At 45.3% G+C, this 21,542-nt stretch overlaps 1 protein-coding gene across 3 annotated transcripts in view; it reads right to left on the bottom strand.

Annotated features, from left to right (window-relative positions):
* The window catches only part of LOC146784361 (RNA/RNP complex-1-interacting phosphatase-like), a 141,818-nt gene that overhangs the window by 67,741 nt on the left and 52,535 nt on the right, over positions 1-21,542 (bottom strand). For all 3 annotated transcript variants that reach the window (XM_085636199.1, XM_085636198.1, XM_085636197.1), the window contains exon 6: positions 20,347-20,393. In XM_085636199.1, coding sequence (XP_085492325.1) covers positions 20,347-20,393 — 47 coding nt within the window. The remainder of the gene's footprint in view (positions 1-20,346; positions 20,394-21,542) is intronic.

Genomic DNA, 21,542 nt, shown 5'->3' on the forward strand with positions numbered 1-21,542 from the left:
TATGCAAGTAAATGTATGTTTGATTCTTTATTAGCATGAGTGACTATGTGTGTGAGTAACTATGGATGAGTGGCATTGTGTAACAGGATGTATAGGTGTATGAGTACATATGATGAGTGAGTACATGTATGAGTGACTGTATAGGACTGTTGGTGAATGAGTGGATGTGTATGTGGATCTTAGAATTACTGAAGAGGTTGTTGTAACTGGTATTGGTATGTCCATTGTTTGAAAAGTTTAGTCTCTATTTTTGAATGTGTGTATCAAAGGTTATATTAGGGTGAGAGGAGGTCTGCCACTATCACAAGGATGATGTCATCAGTGATGTCATTTGAGATGTCATGAGTGATGTCACTGACCATGTCATGAGTGATGTAATATGTGACGTCATCAGCAGTGCATTGCGGGCGCGCAAGTTATAGTTAGCTTAACTATCTATAACGGGGGAATTTCAATGGTTTTGTACAAGTGAAAAGTCCAGCTAACTAGAACACCCCTGAAACCTATGGTTTTTTCAGTGAATTTGAGGTTTTTTAAATGCTAATTCCTAACTATAACGTGCCTGAAACCTATGTTTTTTTCTGTGAATTTCAAAGGTTTTTTAAATGCTAATTTCTAACTATGCCTACAGAGATAGGACATGTGAAGAAAGAAGAAAAAATGCACAGAAAGAAAAAAAAGAAGTGCAGAAAGAAGCAACAGAAGTCCTCAAAGACGAAGAAAAGTGCAGGAAGAAGGATAACGTGCAGAAAGAACAAAAAGAAGAGCAGAAAGAAGCCTTGTTGCAAAATCATCCTGTACCCTCAACTTTTTCAGACGGATACTGGTGGTAACTGAGTCTGACTAACCAGTCCTAGAGCCAGTGCTATGTTAAAATACACTTAGAATACAGTGAAAACACCTACATACACTAGGGAACATTATGCGTTGGGGTCCCCCTGTGATTAGCATCACCTCCTCTGTAAGCCCCTAGTATATAATAGGGCAGGGGGATTAAAACTACCTCTTATAACAGGCCACAGGGCGTTTATGCACATGTTAACTCAGGCCCTGTCCCTTCCCTTCACCACTGTATAAACACGCCCTGTGTCCGTTTTTAGTTGGGAGATTAAGTTCATTTGAATCCTGAGGGTCCCTAGGGTCCAACTAGCCCACTAGGTACCTCCAGTAAATGCCACAGAGCTGCGTTGCAGAGGTGTAAAAAAAAAGTGGCACGGCCTGGACCACCTCTCTGCAATGCAGCTCAGTGGCGCTTACTGGAAGCACTTTGTGGGCTAGTTAGCCCCCAGGGTCCCTCAGTATTGAAGGAAAATTATATCCCCAATTTAAAACGTGCCATAGTGCGTGTTTGCACACGTCACCTCAAGCCAACCCCTCCCTTCACCACTGTCTAAACGCGCCCTGTGGCTGTTCTAAGTTGAGGGATTAAGTCCCCTTGAATCCTAAGGGTCCCTAGGGTCAAACTAGACCACTAGGTACCTCCAGTAAGCGCCACAGAGCTGCGTTGCAGCGAGGTGTAAAAAGGGGCTTGGCCTCAGAACACCTGTCTACAGCGCAGCTCCCTGGCGCATACTGGAGATGCCTGTTGGGGGCGCGTTTGCAGAGTGCTGCACAGAGGGGGCATGGCCTCCAGCACGATGCCAGTCTTTTATTTATTTTAATTTTTTAAGCAGGGGGGCTGTGTGATTCCCCTTCTTATTCTAATTTATTGGCCCTGATGACCCCATCCCCCAGGGCCTGTCTCCTAATTATATTTTTTTGACCCCAATCCCCAGGGCTGGCCACTGTTTTTTTTATTATTTTTAAAAAATATATATTTATAGACACACCTAGGACATGCTGGACAAACCGTACGTACCTATCACCATGACGATTTGCGCGATATTCATTAAAAGGAGACTATGCCGCCCCGACCCTTTTTCCGCCCTCAAGGGGAAGTGGGAGGCAGAACTTGGAGAATTTGATGAGACGGACTGGAATTCCGCGCTCTCATCCCCCAGGGAGGTGGGCATATCTTCCAAGCTCAGACTGGTCCAACTCAAAATTTTGCACCGCACATACTACACCCGCACCCTCCTATTCAGACTCCACCGGGTGGAGTCCCCGCTGTGTCTCAGGAACTGTGGCCACGAGGGGACCTTCTTGCATACCCTCTGGGAGTGCCCTGTCGTGGCGACGTATTGGAAAGGGGTGTTGCGTATTCTCTCCCAGGTAACAAAAACTCCCACGCTGCCGGAACCCCGGCTGTGCCTCCTTAATGTCTGGGAACAGACGGACCACAAGAAGGTGACCCAGCTTTGGGTGACTTTGGGACTCATGCTCGCAAAGCGTAACATAGCCCAGAAATGGGGATCGGGGCTGGGGCCTACCCTGACGCAGTGGATCCGAGATATGGACCTTGTAATGGTGACCGAAAAAACTGTGTATGTCCATAGAGGGTGCCCCAAGAAGTGGTCCCAGGTCTGGGGTGGATGGAATGTATACCGGGGAAATATCTGTGAGCCCCCACCGGATGCAGCGGACTCGGATCTCAGTGACCAGGATTAATGGCTCCACTGCTGGAGATGGGCGGGGAAGGGAGCGATGGTGTGTTGTCATTGGGCTGTTTATTTCTCTCTGTGACACCGGTACTGTCATTGCTCCGGTACCTTGTAGCCCCTGTATGCCATGCCTTGCACTATACGAGTGGTGTTTGTTTTTCTGTTTTGTTGATAAACCCAATAAAAATATTTCAAAAAAAAAAAAAAAGGAGACTATGCATGCAATGAATCCACGTGGAATGTATTTACACCACTAGTGAAGCTGTGACATGTCTGATGCCCTACCGTGCCTAATCCCGGTAGACACCCTTGTCGTTTATTTATACAAACATGGGTAGCTATTGACGGGCACATTTAATACACATGCACACCAAGCCATTCAAAGGGGACTTGACAAAAATTCGACCAAAACTATGCAAGAAACCCCCCTCACGGTTAATAAAACACACATGCACTGCCGGATGTGTAATACTTTTTATTTTACTCTCTGGAAAGGGGACGAACATCACGAGAGTCACAGCGCGCTCCTGACAGAGCCCAATGCTGTGTTACACCCACCATTGCCTGCCGAGTGCCACACACCTCTGTGTTGTATTCCACTAGCTAGTGCACATGCTATGACACTCTCTAGCCCATGTGCACTGTAACACCACCCCGTGAATAGGTCATGCCACACTTGTCTTCGCACGGGTTATATTGCCCCATCTAACGTGCCTTCCTCGATGCCTATGTTATAACGCACAGTGCTATGCCATACATATTACAATCTGGGATCCATATCTTTGTCACAGTGCATATGCAACACTACACTCCCCATCACATATTTTATATTACAACTTTAGAGACTAGTTAGGTTACACAACACTCCCCTGTGCATATTACACTCCAAGGCGCATATCGCATAGCACGCGCTAGTGCCTGTGCTATCTCGCGCTCTCCAATGAATCGGTCATTGCGCACAATGTATTGCATATTATATTTCACGCCCCGGTTCATCTTATATCACACTTTTTGGTTCATAGTTTATACCATACACTATATCTAGTTTTAATTTTCAATCGTGCTCTCAGGACTATGTTCTATATAACACTGTTCACCTACCCTTTTCACGGGCATTACATTTTGCGATAGGGGGTGGAGGGTCAGGGGGTGTTTCTGCCAAGTGAGCCCGGAGTCACAGTCACAAACGTCCTCTTCTTCCTGAATAAAAGTGAGATTATGCTGCATACTTGTTCATATTTTAAGTAGTTCGCACAGACACAATGTTTTAAAAACAATAAAGTTCCTAATACCCGCCTTCTCTGAACAGTTAGCTTGCTGCCCCATCCCCCTCCTGCCTATCCTCTGTTGTGTGAATCCATGGACTAGCCTCCTCCCTCCTGCTATGCATGGTCTGATGTGCTGCCACTGCCCTCAATTTAGTATGATGTACCAGTCCACTCCTGCTGCCCTCCATTCCCCAATTCTATGCCCCATCATTGACCTCCTGCTTAGCCTCTGTGCTTAGCTTGCTGCCCCTATTCTCCTTCCCCCCTGCCCTCCGATGTCTTTGTGCATGCCCCTGCTCCATCCTTTTTGCCCACCATGTCCCATGGACCTGCCACTCCTATCTACTCTGAGTGTTCTGTTGAGCTGCCACTCCCCTCCCACCTGCCTAGCATTGTCAGATGACTGTAACCTGTCCCTGCCACCTCCACCCTGCCTGTCCACATGCCCCTATCCTCTTCCTCCTGTCCTACATGGTCCATTGTACTGCCACACCCTTCTGCCCTCCCTGGTCTGTTGTGCTGCAACTGCTCCTCCTGCCTTCCCCGTGTGGTCTGTTGTGAGGCCCCTTCCCCTGAACTTTGTCTGTGCACAGGTCCTGACCCTCCCTTCTAGCCTCCATCGTCCTTTGTGCATGCCCCTGCACCCTCCTTCTTGCCCATCATAGCCATTGTGCTGCCACTAACCCTCCCACTTGCCATGCATGGTCTTCTGTGCTGCCATAGCCCCTCCCACCTTCCCTGTGTGGTCAGTTAGCTGCCCCTGACCCCCTCCCACCTTCCCTCCATGGTCTGTGTGTATGCCATCACAGTCTCACTGTTGCTCCTCATGGTGTGTCTTGCTTCTAGTGCCCATCCTGCCTGACCTCCATGGCTATCTTGCTGCTCCTGCCATGCCCCCAGCCCTCTGTTTACATGTGCAGACCCCTACTCCCTCCCTCCTGGCTTGTCTGTTCCATTGTAATGCCCCTGATCCGTCCCTCCTGCCCTTTATGGTCTGTTATGCTGCAGCTTTCCCTCCTGTCTGTCCATTATGGTCAGCTAGCTACCATTGTCTCCTTCCCCTCTGTTCTCTGTTGTCCATGTGCCTGTCCCCTTCCTATTGCTTTCTATGGATTGTTGTGCTGCACTCCCGTCCCGCATGCCCTGTGTGGTGTATTGTGCTGCTGCAAACCCTGATGCCTGCCCTGTAGGGTCAGTTTGGTGCACCTCTCCATGTTCCTCCTGTCATCCCAGTCCATGTCCCTACCCCAATTCCTCCTGCCTTCCATGATCCAGTGTACCATACTCGCACGCCGGTTGCGCCGGGCAAAGGTCGGGCCGTCTGTGGCCGTCCGGGGCCAGAGGAGGCCGGTCAGGGCCACCCCCCTTTCTCTTGGCTATTCGGGTTGTAATTCCTGGACGTAAGACACTATCAGTCCCCCTGTTATTGCGCTAGGATACTGTTATCAAGTTTGTGGTGATTTGTAACATCATTTTAACCACCAATTATCTTGTGAAAATCTTTGCCATATATTAGGCGATTAATGCTCATTACTGTTGACATTGGCGTGGTAGTTGCTATTTTACATTATATACACGCTACGTTGAAAAATGGCAACTTCTTTAAGGTCTGGGAGAAAGATTGCACAAGATAGTGCAGGGGGTACAGTTTCTGGGACCCTAGACCAATTTATTTCCAGAGCTGTTCGTGTCCTTGAACACGAAATTATTCTCACCGAAAAAAGATGGTCTCTGGATCTAACGGCAAAGAGATCCTCTTTGGGTAAAATTATGTCGGTTGCTTCTCCGGAGTGTTTGCCAACTCAGACTGATCACGACTTGGCACTAAGTACCGTGATCGTGGGCTCTGACATTACTAATCACAGCACCTTGCTTTCTACCCCCGATAGTATTTCCATCCTTGAAAATAGACCTCCTATTGTGAAAGGTAGTACTATTCCCCTTGTGCCATCTGTGGTAATACCACCGGTTGTCATCACGGAAAAGGAGAGTATGATTCAATCCAAAGTGGGAAAAAGGAAACGTGTGGGTGGGACTAACAGGGGAAGACGCGCTAAAGTGCCTAAACCCTGTATTTCTTCCATACTAACACATCCCCCAGTTCATTGCAACACACCCCCAGCTAATTCCAGTCTCTTGTCTACCAAGACTTTGCCCAGCCAGCCCTGTGTTAACCTATTCCCTAATGGTTTTTTGGACACTCTCGAACAATTGTTAAAATCTCTTTGCCAACACGGCCATCTTGGAAAAAACTCGAGCACTTTTCTGGTCCTGGGATTTTACCATCTTCTGACAACACCTTGCAAGATAAGACTGCTTTGATTGGTACCAATCATCCCACGCTGCTTAGTAAATCTCTTAACAGTCCTACATTTTCTCCTTCCATAGTGTCTGCAATTATGACAGCTTCGGACCTTGTTAGGGAAAATGTCCCCAACTAAACCACAGTTGATAGAAACAAGTTGGCAACATTTGACTAACTCGGTTCCTAACACAAGAGGGATTACTGTTCATAAGAGTAGTGGCTTGTCTTCACTATTCCCTTGTATCAATTTACCTCCAGAGTCATCACCATATACGGTAATTCTGGCAGGTGTCCTGGGGATTCCACATGACAAGTTAGAGTCCCATAGTGAGCTTAAGAACAAGGTTATACACTGGCTCAATGGCAACAGACCTCTCCCTCCCAACCTGCGTGCTGAAATCTTGTTTGTACGAAGGGTGAGTTGGATAGGCACCAAACCCAAGGATGTGGAGGGTGATTGTATTATCATTAATTTCAGGGACCCCAGAGTAGTGAGGCACATATGTTGCCATCCTAAGATCCAGTGTTCCAGTAGAATACTTGCTCTTAACCTATGGTATTTCTATCCTATTACCCCCAGCGGCACACACCTTGCCCAGCCACCTAGGTGGGAAAGGGTTTATAGAGGCCAAAAGGGTCCACCTAGATTGGACTTTAATTTTCCTCTTTACAATCGTTTTGGTCCCTTGAGTGGCTTGGAAGAGGTGGATTGACTGGCTAACAACAACATAGGTTTTGTTTGTAGAAATACTAATGGGTATGGCAGTACTACCAGGGCGGGGAAAGTATCCTGTTGTCGCTCATTAAGGGGTTCCTTAGGAACGGGTGGTGTGTGGTTAAATACCGTTACCTTTCCACACCCTGTGTCCTGCACGGTTTTACATTCTCCTCCGATAGATCTTGATTTTCGAGAGCACACATGGTAGTAACTATCCAATCCCCTTGTCCGCTGATCCAGTGGTAGCCCCTTATGTTAGTGAGGCTAGACTGGATAAGGCTAATTTTATGTGCTTGGATCGTTGCTACGGGGGAACAGAGTGCCCAGTCCCTTGCAAGACCGGAAATTATACTGCCCCTTTGGTTCTGCCCTTGGATCCATTGCCTGTTGCTAGTGACCATCATTTTTTCTCCTTGGTCTCTTGGAATAGAGCCAGCCTTAGGAGTTAAACTTTTATAAATGAGTGGTCTACATGGGTGGACAAATTCGATGTCCTGGTTTTTCAGGAAACGTGGGCAGTGGACCCGGTTCACTTTCCTGGCTTTACTAACTTTTATAAAGTAGCCACCAGAGGGTCAAAGGGCAGACCCTCAGGTGGTCTTAGTATCTGGATTAAGCAAACCCTTAAGTGTCGACCATCCGAACTGGCTGTAGACAGCCCTGATCTCTTAACCCCTTGAGTGCCCCGCCCTTTCCACGCCCTGTGCCGGGCGTTTCATTAGCGGGCAGGGCTCAAGACGAGATGGTCTCGTCATGGGCACAGCGCAACCGCGGCCCATGACGAGACCATCTCGTCATGGGCACTCAAGAGGTTAATAGTACTGCTGCACCTCCATGATGGTTCTGACTTTATGATTATCAACATTTATAATAGAGGTCAACCAGGAGGGCGCGGTACAAATACCTTTTTACTGCTAGATGGCTTTTTGGAAACTGTTAACCCTAGTATTAATGTAATAATTGCGGGGGATTTGAACTGTTGCTTCGAGCCCTTTAACATTCCCGGGGATTCACTTACGATGGAAGTGGATGTTCTTTGGAACATCCCTCTTCTTGACCTTCCACCCATCAAGAAATGGACTGAATCAGCCATCCAGTGGATGAGTTTGTGTATGGGGCGCGGCTTCAGGGCGGCAAATGGACGGACCGTCTGACAAAATGGGTAGTGACACCTTTGTTGAGGGTCTTCGACACAGCAGAATCGATTATGCTCTCATCAAAGTGGAGTTCTGGTCTTCCCTTAGAGACATGGTGATCCCAGTTCACACTGAGAGCGACCATAAACCCCTCGTCCTAAGTTTCTCGTTCTGTGCTGATCATCATAGTAATGAACCAACCATGATAGCTACCGCAGATGCCCTCCTTACAAATAATCTACGGCGAGTGCGTTGGGATAGGGTAGGAATGGACCCTGGAGCACTAGTTGAAATCAGCACACAAGTTAAGGGTGCTTTGGAAGCACTGCACTCCCTTCCACCACAAGAAGCCGTTAGCTGGGCGACTACTCAAATTCATGAAACTTTATTTCTGGGCTTAAAAACTTTTTTTTTCCAAACCCAAGAAACAATCTCAACCTAAGCGTAATCACTGGTACAACAAATACTGCAGAGATACTTATGATAAACTGAAATTTGCTATAAAATCTAAAAACATGGCCAACATTAGGATAGCGCGGTGTAATTACCGTAAGGATAAAACCATGGCCAAACAAGAATGGGACAATGACCATTGGCAAGATCTTTTAGTTGCCAGTAAACATAAAAATTTGACCAAGTTCTAGCACATTGTGAAGTGGGGAAATTCCCCGAATTCGTTGATTCCATCTAACCATGTTCTCCCCGAGCTATGGGTGGAACATTAGGAGTCCCAGTTCTCTGGTATTGATTTGAAGGCTGAGTCAATACCTTTAATCTCTCGGGATATGTCGTCTATCAAAACTTTTTCGTTTGACTGCAGTGAAGTTGAGATGGCTTTAAGTAGGATATCTAGTGGAAAAGCCCCGGGCATTGATTGTATCCCTGCAGATCTTTTCAAGTCTGATCAGAGTAATTGGGTACCATACATTGCCTTTTTGGCTACTGCCATAGTTAAGGGGGCACCTATTCCCGAATCATGGAAAGGTGCCTAGATATTGCCCATCCATAAGAAGGGTGATCGCTCGAGCCCAGGGAATTATCGCCAGATTAGTCTAATTGACTCGATCCCAAAAATCATTTCCAGGATGATTCTGGCAAGAATTCAGTCATGGATTGAGCAAGAGGACATTTTATCGCCCCTACAGGCCGGGTTCAGATCTCGTATCAGCACTATTGATCAGGCTCTTAGGTTCCAACTGATCGTTTGGAAAACGGTCTATTTAGGAGGCGGTACATTATATGCCGCCTTTGTGGACCTTAGATCAGCTTTTGATCTAGTTCCTATGACTAAATTATGGGAAGTTTTAGATGGCTTAGGGATGCCTGCTGATCTCCCGAATATTGTGATTAGGATGCACGAAGATAATTTTGCACAAGTCAGATGGGGGGAACCAAGGGCAAGTCACAGACAGATTTAAAGTATCACGGGGTGTCAGGCAAGGGTGCGTCCTAGCGCCAACTCTTTTTCTGCTATTTATAAATAGGGTTGTGCAGTATTTTTCTACCATCTCTACAGACGCCCCTTCTCTGGGTGGTAACAAGCTCCCGCTACTTATGTTCGCCGACGACACCCTTTTATTGTCTCAGACACAGATGGGGTTACAGGCGGCCCTGAACAAGTTTGACACCTTCTGTCATGATCATGACATGCAAGTAAATGTCTCTAAAACCAAGTACATGGTTTTTAATAAAGGAAGACGTGTGGCTGGTCATGTCACGATGAATAATGAAAAATTAGAACTCACAAACGTTATGACCTACCTGGGGATTGTCCTTGAAAGTAAACCGAGTTGGAATCCCCAAATTGATATTCTATCTCTTAAGCTTGCCCAGCTTTCAGGGTGTCTGGTAAAAGAACATCGATTGTCACAGACCAAAAGGATAGGTCCAGCAATAAAGATCTATAACTCAAGGATCACTTCAGCGATCCTTTACGGCGCGGAACTCTGGGGTTTCGCAGACCTATCCTCTTTGGTCAAAGTGCAAAACAAATTTCTGAAGAACCTTGCGGGCCTCCCCAGGTCAAGTCCCATCAAACCTTTATTATTGGACCTTGGTTGTCACTCAATTGACGACATTGCCCGGTACAAACCATTGGCCTTGTGGAGAAGACTGTGGACTACCCCGGAATTGGCCCTTTATGCTAAGGCTTTCTTGGATGTTCGTTCTATCCTGGGCTCTGGGAATATAGCATGGTTCAAGCAAGTCAGACTGCTTTTAGAATCTATGGGCCTGGGTAATTTGTGGTCTGACCCTGCAGGCAACCCCTTCCCTCCAAAAAAAGTGTTTAAAAGTTTATATTGGTCCCAGTTAAAATCAGAAACAGTGCAACCAAACCCTGGCTATGTCTTTGACTGGCAAGTTTGAGTGTAAGACCGATCCACTACTTGAAGTTTATTGGGAGAATATTAGTAGACCCAGCGACAGGAAACTTTATCAGCTGAGGGTTGGCTCTCTTCCCACTAGATCGTTCACCAAAAACTGGAAGGAGGAGATGACCGACTCCTGCCGTTGGTGTGCTGATAGTAGGGAATCGATTGGTCATATATTCTTTGAATGCCCGGCCTATGCAGTACCCCGGACGAGATGGCTTATACCAATTTGTCGTAACATGGGCACCAGGGTGGGGCTTGTGGCACTAAGAATTTTAAGATATGATACCAGCGAAGCTATTGTAATTGCTGTGGCCAAATTCCTAGGATGGGTTTGGACTATTAGGAATAGGATTTAATAGGTAAATCCTTGTTGTTTTTATCTGTTTTATTCTGTTTTTATTACTGTAATGATTTTATATTTTTTGTATTTCATTGGAATCTTTTATTGTACTGTCTTTTATGATGAATTTTACTCGAATTAAAGACGAATTGAATTGAATATGCGACATCATACTCACGGTGTGGAGATGGTAAAGGTCATACTAAGTGCAGGCTTTATACTATGGTGAAAACTTGCCAGATAGCCCATATTTTAAAGCTAAAACAAGCATGTGTACATGGGTTTGCACCTGGTGCACACAGTCTGTTATGTTGAAATGGATATGCTACGATGACCCTTTTTAAAAACTCTAGGCTACTTACAATACTTAGTATCTATGTAGAATCCTTGCCCTGTTAGAAACTTTCCTCCAGAACCAAAACACCTGTGTGGAACAAATTGGACACAAGTCGTCAACTGTCATGTGCGTACAGAGTTACTCTTCAATACAAAGATTTCTATGGTGTTCAAAACCTCTACACATACAATGCATTGGGCTCATGTTTTATAAATACCTACACCCATTAGCTGGACACAGGCTGCACAAAATCAGGTAGAGAAGTAATATGGCATTTACCCGCCACTTTGTAAACAATTATAGAAACGCACTCATTGGATGAGGTTAGTGATGTAATTTAAGATATCAGTGATATCATAAATATGGTCATAGAACAGGTCATGAGCGTTGTAATATGTGAAGTCATAGGGAGAGCATGGCAAAGGCGCAATTTATAGTTAGCTCTGCTAAATATACCTGGTGAATTTTCTATGGGTTTTTTTTGTTGAAAAAGTTAGTTGTCATGGACATATTCACCCAACCATAACGTTACTTTAACCCATGTGTTTTTAAAGCAAATTTAAGGTTTTAAAATTGTATTTTTATTTAACTTAAACAGATCTTAATCACAACTAATGTTAAAGCGTTTTTTCTTTTCAGTGACTAATACAGATCTATAGCCAACCCGCACACGGCAGCCAACCCTACACTGCGCATGGCCTTTGCACAGCAAGGAGTTTGCAACAGGGCATGGCCAACCCACCCAGAGCAAGCACAGTTGCTTACTACTAGCGTGGAAGGGGGGATGACATACTGGCAGAGCGTGTAGCACCTTTGCATACTCAGCAGCAGTTAAAAGAGAACCGTGGACTCTGCCCTCAGGCCAGGAGACGACAAGAAAGAACCCATTTGTCTTGGACAGGCACTACACAAGAGATCAATAAATCAACGATGCATTTACCGCCATCAAGGATTTCAGATCACTTTTCAACGTGCAATTGTAGAGAAAACACCATCAGCCTGGAAAATGACAAGAACATTGTTGCATACTACTAGGTGGAGTTTGTGGGTGATTTGTAGGTGCCTCTTATTTTAAAAGGGGGCACGTGCTCCCCCTCCCTTTGCTGGGCCTTTACAAGGGCCTTGGAACCCCATTCCACAGGGCCTACATTTAATATGTGGGTACCCTGGTGCCTAACCAGGGAACGCACCATACACACGTTGGGAGCCATTGGTGGAGCCTCAGGGCCCCCGTGGCACCAGCCGGCTCTCCACATATAATAATACTAGAGCTTATAAAGCGCAACAGCTACCCCAAACAGGGGTGTCCAGGTGCTGAAGCAGCAGGTAATTGCATCCAGAGAGCTCCGGCATTGACAAACCATATTAATCTGCCCTAAAGAGCCACGTGTTCAAGGCCTTTCTAAAACAGGTTTCTGAATTAGCCTGCCGCAGGGACCCTGGTAGGGCATTCCACAGTGAAGCAGTTCGGACTGTGAATGCTTTGCCGCCCAGGCGTGTTTGCGCAAAGTGTGGGGTACCCATCAAGTTATGCGAGTTGGATCTCAACGCACGATTTTGCTTACAGAGACAGTCTTTCCTTCAGACAACCAGGGCATTTTCCGTTAAGGGTCCGGTAGCCCAATGTCATGGCCTTGAATTTAATTCTTCGCCACTGTGAGCCAGTGGAGCTCCTGTAGATGCGGAGACTTATGGTGTCGAAAAGGTATGCACGAACCAGTCACGCAGCTGCATTCTGTATCATCTGAAGGCGGCAAATGGCGTATTTAGGGAGACCAAGGTAAAGGCCATTTGCGTAGTCTAGCCTAGATGTAACTGTGGCATGCACTACTGATTTGCGGCAATCTTCCGGTAGGAAATGGAAAACTTTCCAGAGATTTTTTAGCTTACTAAAGCAAGTTGCAGAGACCTGCTGTATTTGGGCTGAAAAAGAGGTCCGCCTCCCATCTCACCCCTAAATTTCGGATAAGAGTGGCAGGGGATGGTGGTGGACCCATTTCTGACGGCCACCATAGATCTGAATCTGGCACTGGGCCCTAACTGAAGAACAAAACTTCTGTATTCCCAGCATTAAGTTTTAACTTAGGAGTTCATCCATAGTGCTATGTCTCGCAGACAACCTTTGAAGTTCTTGAAGACATCTACTGTCCGCTCCTTAAACTGAAAAATCAACTGGGTGTAGTTAGTGTAGGAAATAGCTTTCACTCCCCAGTTGAAAATCAGGGAAAACAGTGGAGCTAGGTAGAGATTAAAAAGTAAAGGGCTCAGAGCTGAGCCCTGGGGGACACCGCACCAGAGCTGTTTAGGTTTAGATTCAAATGGTACAAGGGCAACTCTCTGGGTACAAACGCTCAGATATGATGTCAACCAGGTCAACACTTTCCCACCAAAGCCCACACCTTGTAGTCTATGGATCAGTAAGGTGTGGGCGACAGTGTCTAAAACGGCGGACAGATCCAGGAGTACCAGCAGTGCTGATGCCCCTGAATCCAGCGACCATCTTACTGACTCAGCCACCTCAAGGAGAGCGGTCTCAGTGCTGAATCCCGCCGGGAAACCAGATTGCGTGTCATGCAAAGCCATTCTGCTCAATAAAAGTGGTCAGTTGGCGCTGGACCAGCTTCTCCAACATTTTGGGGCGGGGAGCAGAGATATCGGTCTAAGGTTGCTAAGGTCTCCTGGGTCACCGTTTGCTTTCTTTCTCAGAGGGAGCAGTGTCGCATGTTTCCATTTATCAGGAAAGATGCCAGTGTCCTAGAGAGGTGTTCCATATGTGAAGTAGCCCACCCGTCAGGGAAAGGGATAACATTTTCCACAATTTGGGGGGGGGGGGGGGGGGGGGGGGGGTGCATGGATCGTCTGGGGCGCCTGAACAGCACTTTTGGATTTCAGCTAAAGCATCCTGAGGCAAGATCGGTATGAAGTTAGTGAGCGGAGGTACCTCCACAGCACCCGGGGATATATCCGCTTTCTCAATGGCCTCCGAAGTCGAGAAGGAGTCATAGACCTTTAAAATTTTATTATAAAAATAACTAGCAATTTTTTCACACAAAGCTAGGGACGGTATCACTTCAGTCTCTATCGCCTTGGGCTTAAAAAAAGGTTTGGACTACTTTAAAAACCGCTCTACTGGAGTGGTTTGTGTTAGGGATGCGCAAGATAACATAGTCCCGCCTGGCTGCTTTTAGTGCCTTATGAAAATCTTTTAGTGCTTTTTTTGTAGGTTCCCTTGGCTAAAGCGCAGTAGCACAGCCACCACTGGCGTTCCAATCTTTTGCACCTACTTTTTTTTTTCTTTGAGGGCATTAGAGAACCAGGGAGCAGAGGGGACAGTCTAATGGATTTCACTACTCTGACTGGTGCGACTGACTCCAAAGCAGTGGCAATTCATTGATGTATAGCAACTGCATCTGTATTTGGGTCAGAAGATAGGCGGGGGTAGTTATCCTGCAGAATAGGGCTTAACCCCTTCAGTGCCCATGACGAGATAGTCTCGTCATGGAGCGCGGTTGCGCTGTGCCCATGACGAGACTATCTCGTCATGAACCCCGCCCGCTAATGAAACGCCCGGCACAAGGCGTGGAAACGGAGGGGCACTGAAGGGGTTAATGAAACTTCTGGAAATACAAATCGCGGCGGCTCCGGCCGTGGAGGGATCGCACTGCCTGAAAATCATTAACAGGACCGCCAGAGAGGTAATGTTACTCTTTGATGTGGCGCAAGCAGGTTAAATAATTAACATTGCAGAGTTTCGTCCGGGAGCCCACTGGAGGGCTTGAAATGGGTCCCGAAATGACATGCTGGAACCGAAACCACTAGAGGGTAGTGAAATGTGTTAAGCAACTACATGGCCCAGTAAGCATTGTTGAAGATAAACTCTATTAGAAGAGGGTACACCTGAGACTAATGAGAGTCTCTTTGAAAGCAAGCAGGGAAGATGTAGCAGCAATGGACTTTGTTTTCCTGCATGGGCCTCTGATGAGAAGCGCAAATGCTTCGAAACTCACAAGGCCAAGGGACGGATTACCGTGATGGTAAGCTGCAATGCTTTCAATAAAGGTTTTGTGAACCACCTGCAGGCGGTGTGCGGCCTCATCTCTGAGCAACTTGTGGAGATGTGGAGATTATATATATATATATATATATATATATATATATATATATATATATATATATATATATATATATATATATGCGCCACGGCCAGCAACACCTGTGTTTGCTATAAATAAATAAATATAAATATATAAATTTCAGGCAGGAGCAAACACAGGTGTTGCTGGCCGTGGCAGTGCGGGAAGGGAAACTGCTGTCTCCTGGGAGTGGAACCCCAGGGACAAAGCAAGTGAGCTGGCCCCAGGGGATGGGGTCCTCAGGCTATTAATGGCTTCAGGAAGGGGGGGGTGGCGCCATGTGGCCCCCAGGTTATTATTATTTCTTTAGATACAGTAGCGGCCCTGTGAGATGGGGGTCCCAACGGCCTTTTAAAGGCGCAGAGGTCTCTCCCACTCTTTGGTAGTTTTGGCACCGGAGGTGGGCTCCCTTGGGCCTACAATGTCTTGGGAAAGGGGCCGCATGCCCACCTCCCCCTATAATGGCTTGGGGAAGGGGGCCGTGCGCCCTCCTCCCCTTATGACATACGGCTCCTGGGGTGGGCTCCCCGGGGCCTATAATGACCTGCACCCCTAATTCACCAATGAGGCCATAGCCACAATATTATTTTTACAATTTGGTGGGGGGTCTATTGCCTTTTTCTCTCTCAATGTTGGTGCCAAGGGGTTCCCTGGGGTTCCCTCTGGTTCCCCCCCCTCCCCCATAGGGTCCTAGGGGGCAAGGTAGCACCATGACCCTTATATATTTTTTCCCTCAAACTTCAGGACAGAGGACTAAGTCCACAAGTCCTGTAATGGCTGCCAGCAAAATCTCTCATTTTGCTGGCACCCAATCGGAGCGCTCACAGGAGCCTGACTCCCATAGAATCTAATTGGCCCACATGAAATAAAGCTCACTGGGCCAATAAAAACGTTCTATTTTTTTTTTAATTGTCAGTCCCACGAGTCTCCCAAGACACTCACTGACCCAACCACCACATGTACAAAAACGTTTGAGAATTAAAATAAATAAATACTGAAAGGATTTACACCAAATCACAATCTGCGGACCAAGATCTAGCTTCCAACCAAATTTGGTGTAATGCCGTTCAGCAGTTTTTGCTGCAGCCCTGCCTAAAGAAGTGTATGGAAAATGCATGGGGCTTTGTGTTTAGAGACTCCCGTCAAGCGGGGCCAGATCACCCCAAAACTTTCAATGCACATACTAGTCAATAGTAGCACCTTTTTGAAGAGCTGTGTGGAGGTTCGTCAAACGGGGCCCAAGTTATTAGCAACACAAAAAACGTGTTTCCTGTAGAACATGTGATCTAACTAGAATTACCCTGTGAAGACTGCCGCTGGGATATATACACCTATATACAGCTCTATGCAATAGAGAAAGAAGCAGACCGTGATTATAAATTTGACCCGAGTCCATCCTGCAATTCTCCACTGCTCATCGCACAAATTCCATATGGATTTAAAATGAAGACAACAAGCTTTGGTATCCCTCTGAATTTTGTGCCCACTCTCCAATCTGCATAAAACTTTGGAAGATAAAACCAAAGTGAACAATTTGTCTTTTTATTTTATTGTGGGTAAATTTGTCAAACACCAATAGTATGAAAAAGTACTCTACATATGGTTAGCTGTAGGAACAGCACTTTTCTTCCTTAACTATACAGCAAAGAGTGTCTGTCTGTAGAGAAAACAAATGTGGCCCAATAGCCACTTATTAGAACTGTGCTAATATAACTGCAGTCACATATTTACTGCTTCACTGCAAAGGTCAAATCTAAGCTTATTTTCACAGTACAGCAACCAACTTGAGTAAATCTTTAGTGCCTCAAAACACGTAACTATTACTTTGTGTATGGCCCGCATGGGTGGACACTCTTTTCGCCATTTGGCAGCGAAATGCTGGAATGCCCTGCCTCTTAATCTCCGCCTAGACCCTTCGGAATCCAGTTTCCGGAAAAACCTAAAAACTCACCTTTTCTCAAGATAACTGAACCCCTCCTTACTTCTGCTCAGAGTTTGCAAATGTAGCGCGGGGACACGCTTCCTGCGTAACCAAGCGCTTTATAAACTTCCCTAATAATAATAAAACAACTCTAATAGTTCCAATAGCTTTACAGTGTCATTTTACCTTGATGCACAGATTTAAACCCTTCCATTCTGGTTTTGGTTAAATATCTTTGTGAAAACAAATGCACGTGAACAAATTGCTATGGTACGAACCATAAATGTATATGGACAGTGTAGTTCACGCTTTATTACCATTGTTGAGGGAGAGGAGGAGCATAATTAGCAGGATGACCGACCACATTTCCAAAACCAAAAACCAGGCGAGGCCAAAGACAGAAGTAGGAATATATATTGTCACCAAACATGAAAGTTCAGGTCACAGAGCACCGAAGGAAAGAGAAGGACTACCGGGGCACATCCAATATTTCTGAAACACGCTAGATAGAAGGACAATAAGGACTAGAGTCAGGACATATGCGGTTAAGTCCATTTGGTCTACAAAAGATATAGAATGCTGCATGTAGCCCATGTCACAGGAATAATGCTTTTACTATTTTCTTCTCATCCTGGGACAGTCTTATTTATCATTTAAAAACAGCCACAAATACGAGAAAGCAAATAAATCTGGAGAGGACAAGTTTGTGCGTTTTCTTTGGTGTGATGGTGACAGATGACTAATACCCCATTTTGGATTTATGAACATTCCCTAGGCATGAAAGAGTCCCTTTTTTATTAGATGAACACACAAAAAAACTATTTTTCATTAATAACACTCACATCATACATGCGGTGTTGAAGCTCACAGAAAGTAGTGCGTTTCACAGAGTATCTTCACCATTCTATAATATTTGTTGTGCTGCATAACTAGGCGATGCAGAGCATCAGCAGTTATCTCGCTCCACTGAATAAGCGACGGTTGGTGAGCGCACACAACAGTTTAACAAGCATGCTTACTCAATCCCAAATAAAATCCAGGACAGGTTTTTAAATTATTCAAATGTGTAAGGATGCTGTAACAGTTCTAGGAGGGGGGGGGGGGGGGGGGGGTGGCGGGGGGGGGGGGGGGGGGAACAAAACAAAAAAACAGTACTGTCTGGGAAAATTCATAACATCGGGTCACCCTACTTGCAATTCATTGCTACTCCACAGACTCGCCAAGGGCAACAAATAGGATATATCACTGCACATCCGCATATATACTATACATACACTTAAAGATAAAATGCAGTTATGACTAGAAAATAAAACCGAGAACTCTTTAAATCCCCAGTTACAGTTCGCGTCACAAACCATAGCTTGCACACCTGCCATGCAAAACAAAATTAAATGCCATGACCTCACCTTTGAAGTTTCTAATGACTTCACAAATTATATCAAGAGACAGGACATTATCTTACAGTTAACATTATGAATAACACCATTATAGATATAGTCTGATATATTTGTTTAAGTATTGTAATTTGAAAACGTAGAAGTGTAAATTCACCACCCTCTTCCCCCAATGGGGCTGCATGCTACTCAACAGATCACAATTATGTTACACATGTCCAAGTGTCTGGCAAATTCTATGCATGTCTCGGTCCAACTAAATTTTTTAGCAGATCAAAGGGTTTTTGACACTCATTTCTACTCCGCAACCTTCCTTTGCATTGGATCTCACTGAAACCCCTACACTGAGATTAACTTAAGAACCTGAAAACTAGCATTCAGATTCATTAAACACTGCCAAAGTTGCCAACATATGAACACTGACTTTTTTTTAAAATCTTGACTGCCAAGATATTTGCCACACCCCTCCTCCGCCCCCATTCACTTTAACTTTAGGGTGCGAATGTATTGACTTTAGGCATATTATCAGATAAGAAACAAGATGCACATCCAGAAAAGTGCACATCTAGAGAACTCAAGACAACCCCATGACATTGGACAATTGTAGATACAAGCAGCATACTGCACATCATATGTAGCGCATCATTTAAACACAGCTGCTAGCCTCCCCAATCATTCTAGTACCAACAGCATTTAACAAAGAGTGCAACACTATTAAAGTGAGGTAGAAGGGCAGCATCCTGGCACCCCCCAGCCTTATAGGGTATTCATACTCTCTCTTTTGGCTAGCAGAGACATTAGCTGCTTCTGGATTCGAAATTTCCAGTTGTAGAATAATAAATATTAAGGGTGTCAAAATGGACTAACGGCACTATTATTAAGATGTAACCAGCATTGGCAATGTCATGTGGCCTTGCATTTGCGATTGATAATTAGTGGCGTAAATGAAAAGGTCTTTTACACATGGGTTTTTGTTTGGAGTGGATGTATGTGGTGTGGAGTGGAATTATGTGGGTTGGATTGAAATGGTTAGTTGTGGAATTGTATGGTATGAAGACTTGTAGAAAGGGGGGCAGTAAATATTGTGCCACTACTGCCACTACCCTTAATTGCAGATGGTTAGTGGTGACAGCGCTAGCAGGGCTGAACATTCCCTCAGCATTAAGTGCCGCACAGATCCATCAAAAACAGCCTATTCCCTGGGAAATGGCAGACTAGGTTGGAGCAGGGAATGCAAAGGCCTGGGCTTCTATTATTAATGGAGCCGGCGTCAAGAAGTACTCAGGCCAGGCGAATTAATCTCACCATTAAGTAAAGTAGAACTGCTTTTCAGGCATCCATTGAGGGACTCTCCTCGCGACGTATACAAGGCTTTTTGGTGACATAGAACATGGAGGCTGAAGGGAGGTTATAGGGGGAGGAAATGAAGGCATACGTTGCAGCAAGATGTGGCGACAACATTTTGGGAAACACTACTTGGGTGTCAAACATATGAGCAAAACAGTTTAAATAAAATGCTGAAAGGAGCCAAATTTATAAACTAGTAGGGATGGTGGGGAAGGGTGTGGGGCAGCAAGACAGAGGTGCAGCGAGCAGAGCCAAAAGAAAAAGCAGTGCTCTGAAGCTAAAAAAATGCCCAGAAGTGAACTGATACATGCAACAGGGTCAGTCTCCAGGGGCTACATCCTCATGAAAATATTTGCCAGCCTCAAAATCATTAAGTTCTTCCTTCAAATCTGGGCTGTATGTTAAACTTTCTAAATCATCATAAGGGTCTGTCCCATCCTACAGATCCCATCATCTTATGATACCGCAAGCAAAAAGGAAAACTTGTGACAGAATTAAAAAGGGAAAATAATAAGAAAATATAAAGACTTACGTTCTATTGCCGCATTAGGATCCATCCCTTCAATATCAATGAGATACCTGCAAATATCAAAGCGGCAGAGAGATAAGGAAGCTGGAAACTGTGCTCTGCTGCAGGCGTACTTGTAATAATCTTTTTTTATTGAGCAAGAACAAAGTTGAAACAAATAATTCCAAACGCTCATCGGAAGAATTGGAGCAGCTTATAAATCAGACTCCCACTACAGGACCATGGTGGACAGAGACATTACAATAACATGCAAATACGCCTTCTACGGATAAATGTGTGACCTAAGTGACTCATTCCCCAGTTAGAGAACACCACGTACAAGAAAGCTTAAAAAGGATGCACAAGTGGCGATTGCCCACAAAAATATGGGCTCAGTTGTACCTCTATGACTAGTTGAGTCTGTAAGAAGCCTCCTGTCATAGAATACACCAGTTTGCAAAACTCATTTTGAAAAGACTATTTTCACATTACCATTTTATGACTGTGGGTGGTGCTACAGTCAATCATACAGGCAACATTTCGCAATGTTCGATTTTTGGTTTCCTATACAATTAGAATTCAAATGTGGCACACTAATCTGAACAATTACACCACAGCCTCATAGGGAAAAAAAAAGAAAAAAGGGGGGGGGGGGGGGGGGGGAGAATCTTCATTCGGTAATACACAACATCCAAAATACAACTAAGCCACAATTCGGAATGAATTAAATTATTTTACAGGGCGCGCATTACCCAAGGGTGTCTTAGCGCGGAGCAGATAATGAACCGTAAAAGGTGCAGCGGGCTGAAGGTATAGCCTAGGTGACTTTGTTATTTAAAGTAGAAATAGCCAGGTCTTTAACTTTTTTCGAAATAGCTGAAGGGTAGGTTGTGAGCGGAGAGCATGCGGAAGGGAGTTCCATAACTTTCCCACCAGGTAAGCAAGCGTTCTATCACCCCAATTTACTCTTTATTCTTGGGATCATGACCATATGTGCAGAGCTAGATCTAAGGTTTCTGCTAGGCATGTACCAAGAGAGCCATGCTTGGAAATAAGTCGGTTCTATACTATAAAGAGCTTCATGCATTAGGCACAGAGCCTTGAAGGAGATCCTTGGGAATCTTAAGTGTTCTTGCTACAGCATTCTGTACCCCGCAGCATAAAAAAGCCACCCAAGGTCTCTGCGTTAATTTGAGCACAGAAACACAATTTGGTGTTGA

This window comes from Triturus cristatus, chromosome 11, assembly GCF_964204655.1.
Source record: "Triturus cristatus chromosome 11, aTriCri1.1, whole genome shotgun sequence".
In the NCBI taxonomy this organism is placed as follows: domain Eukaryota; kingdom Metazoa; phylum Chordata; class Amphibia; order Caudata; family Salamandridae; genus Triturus; species Triturus cristatus.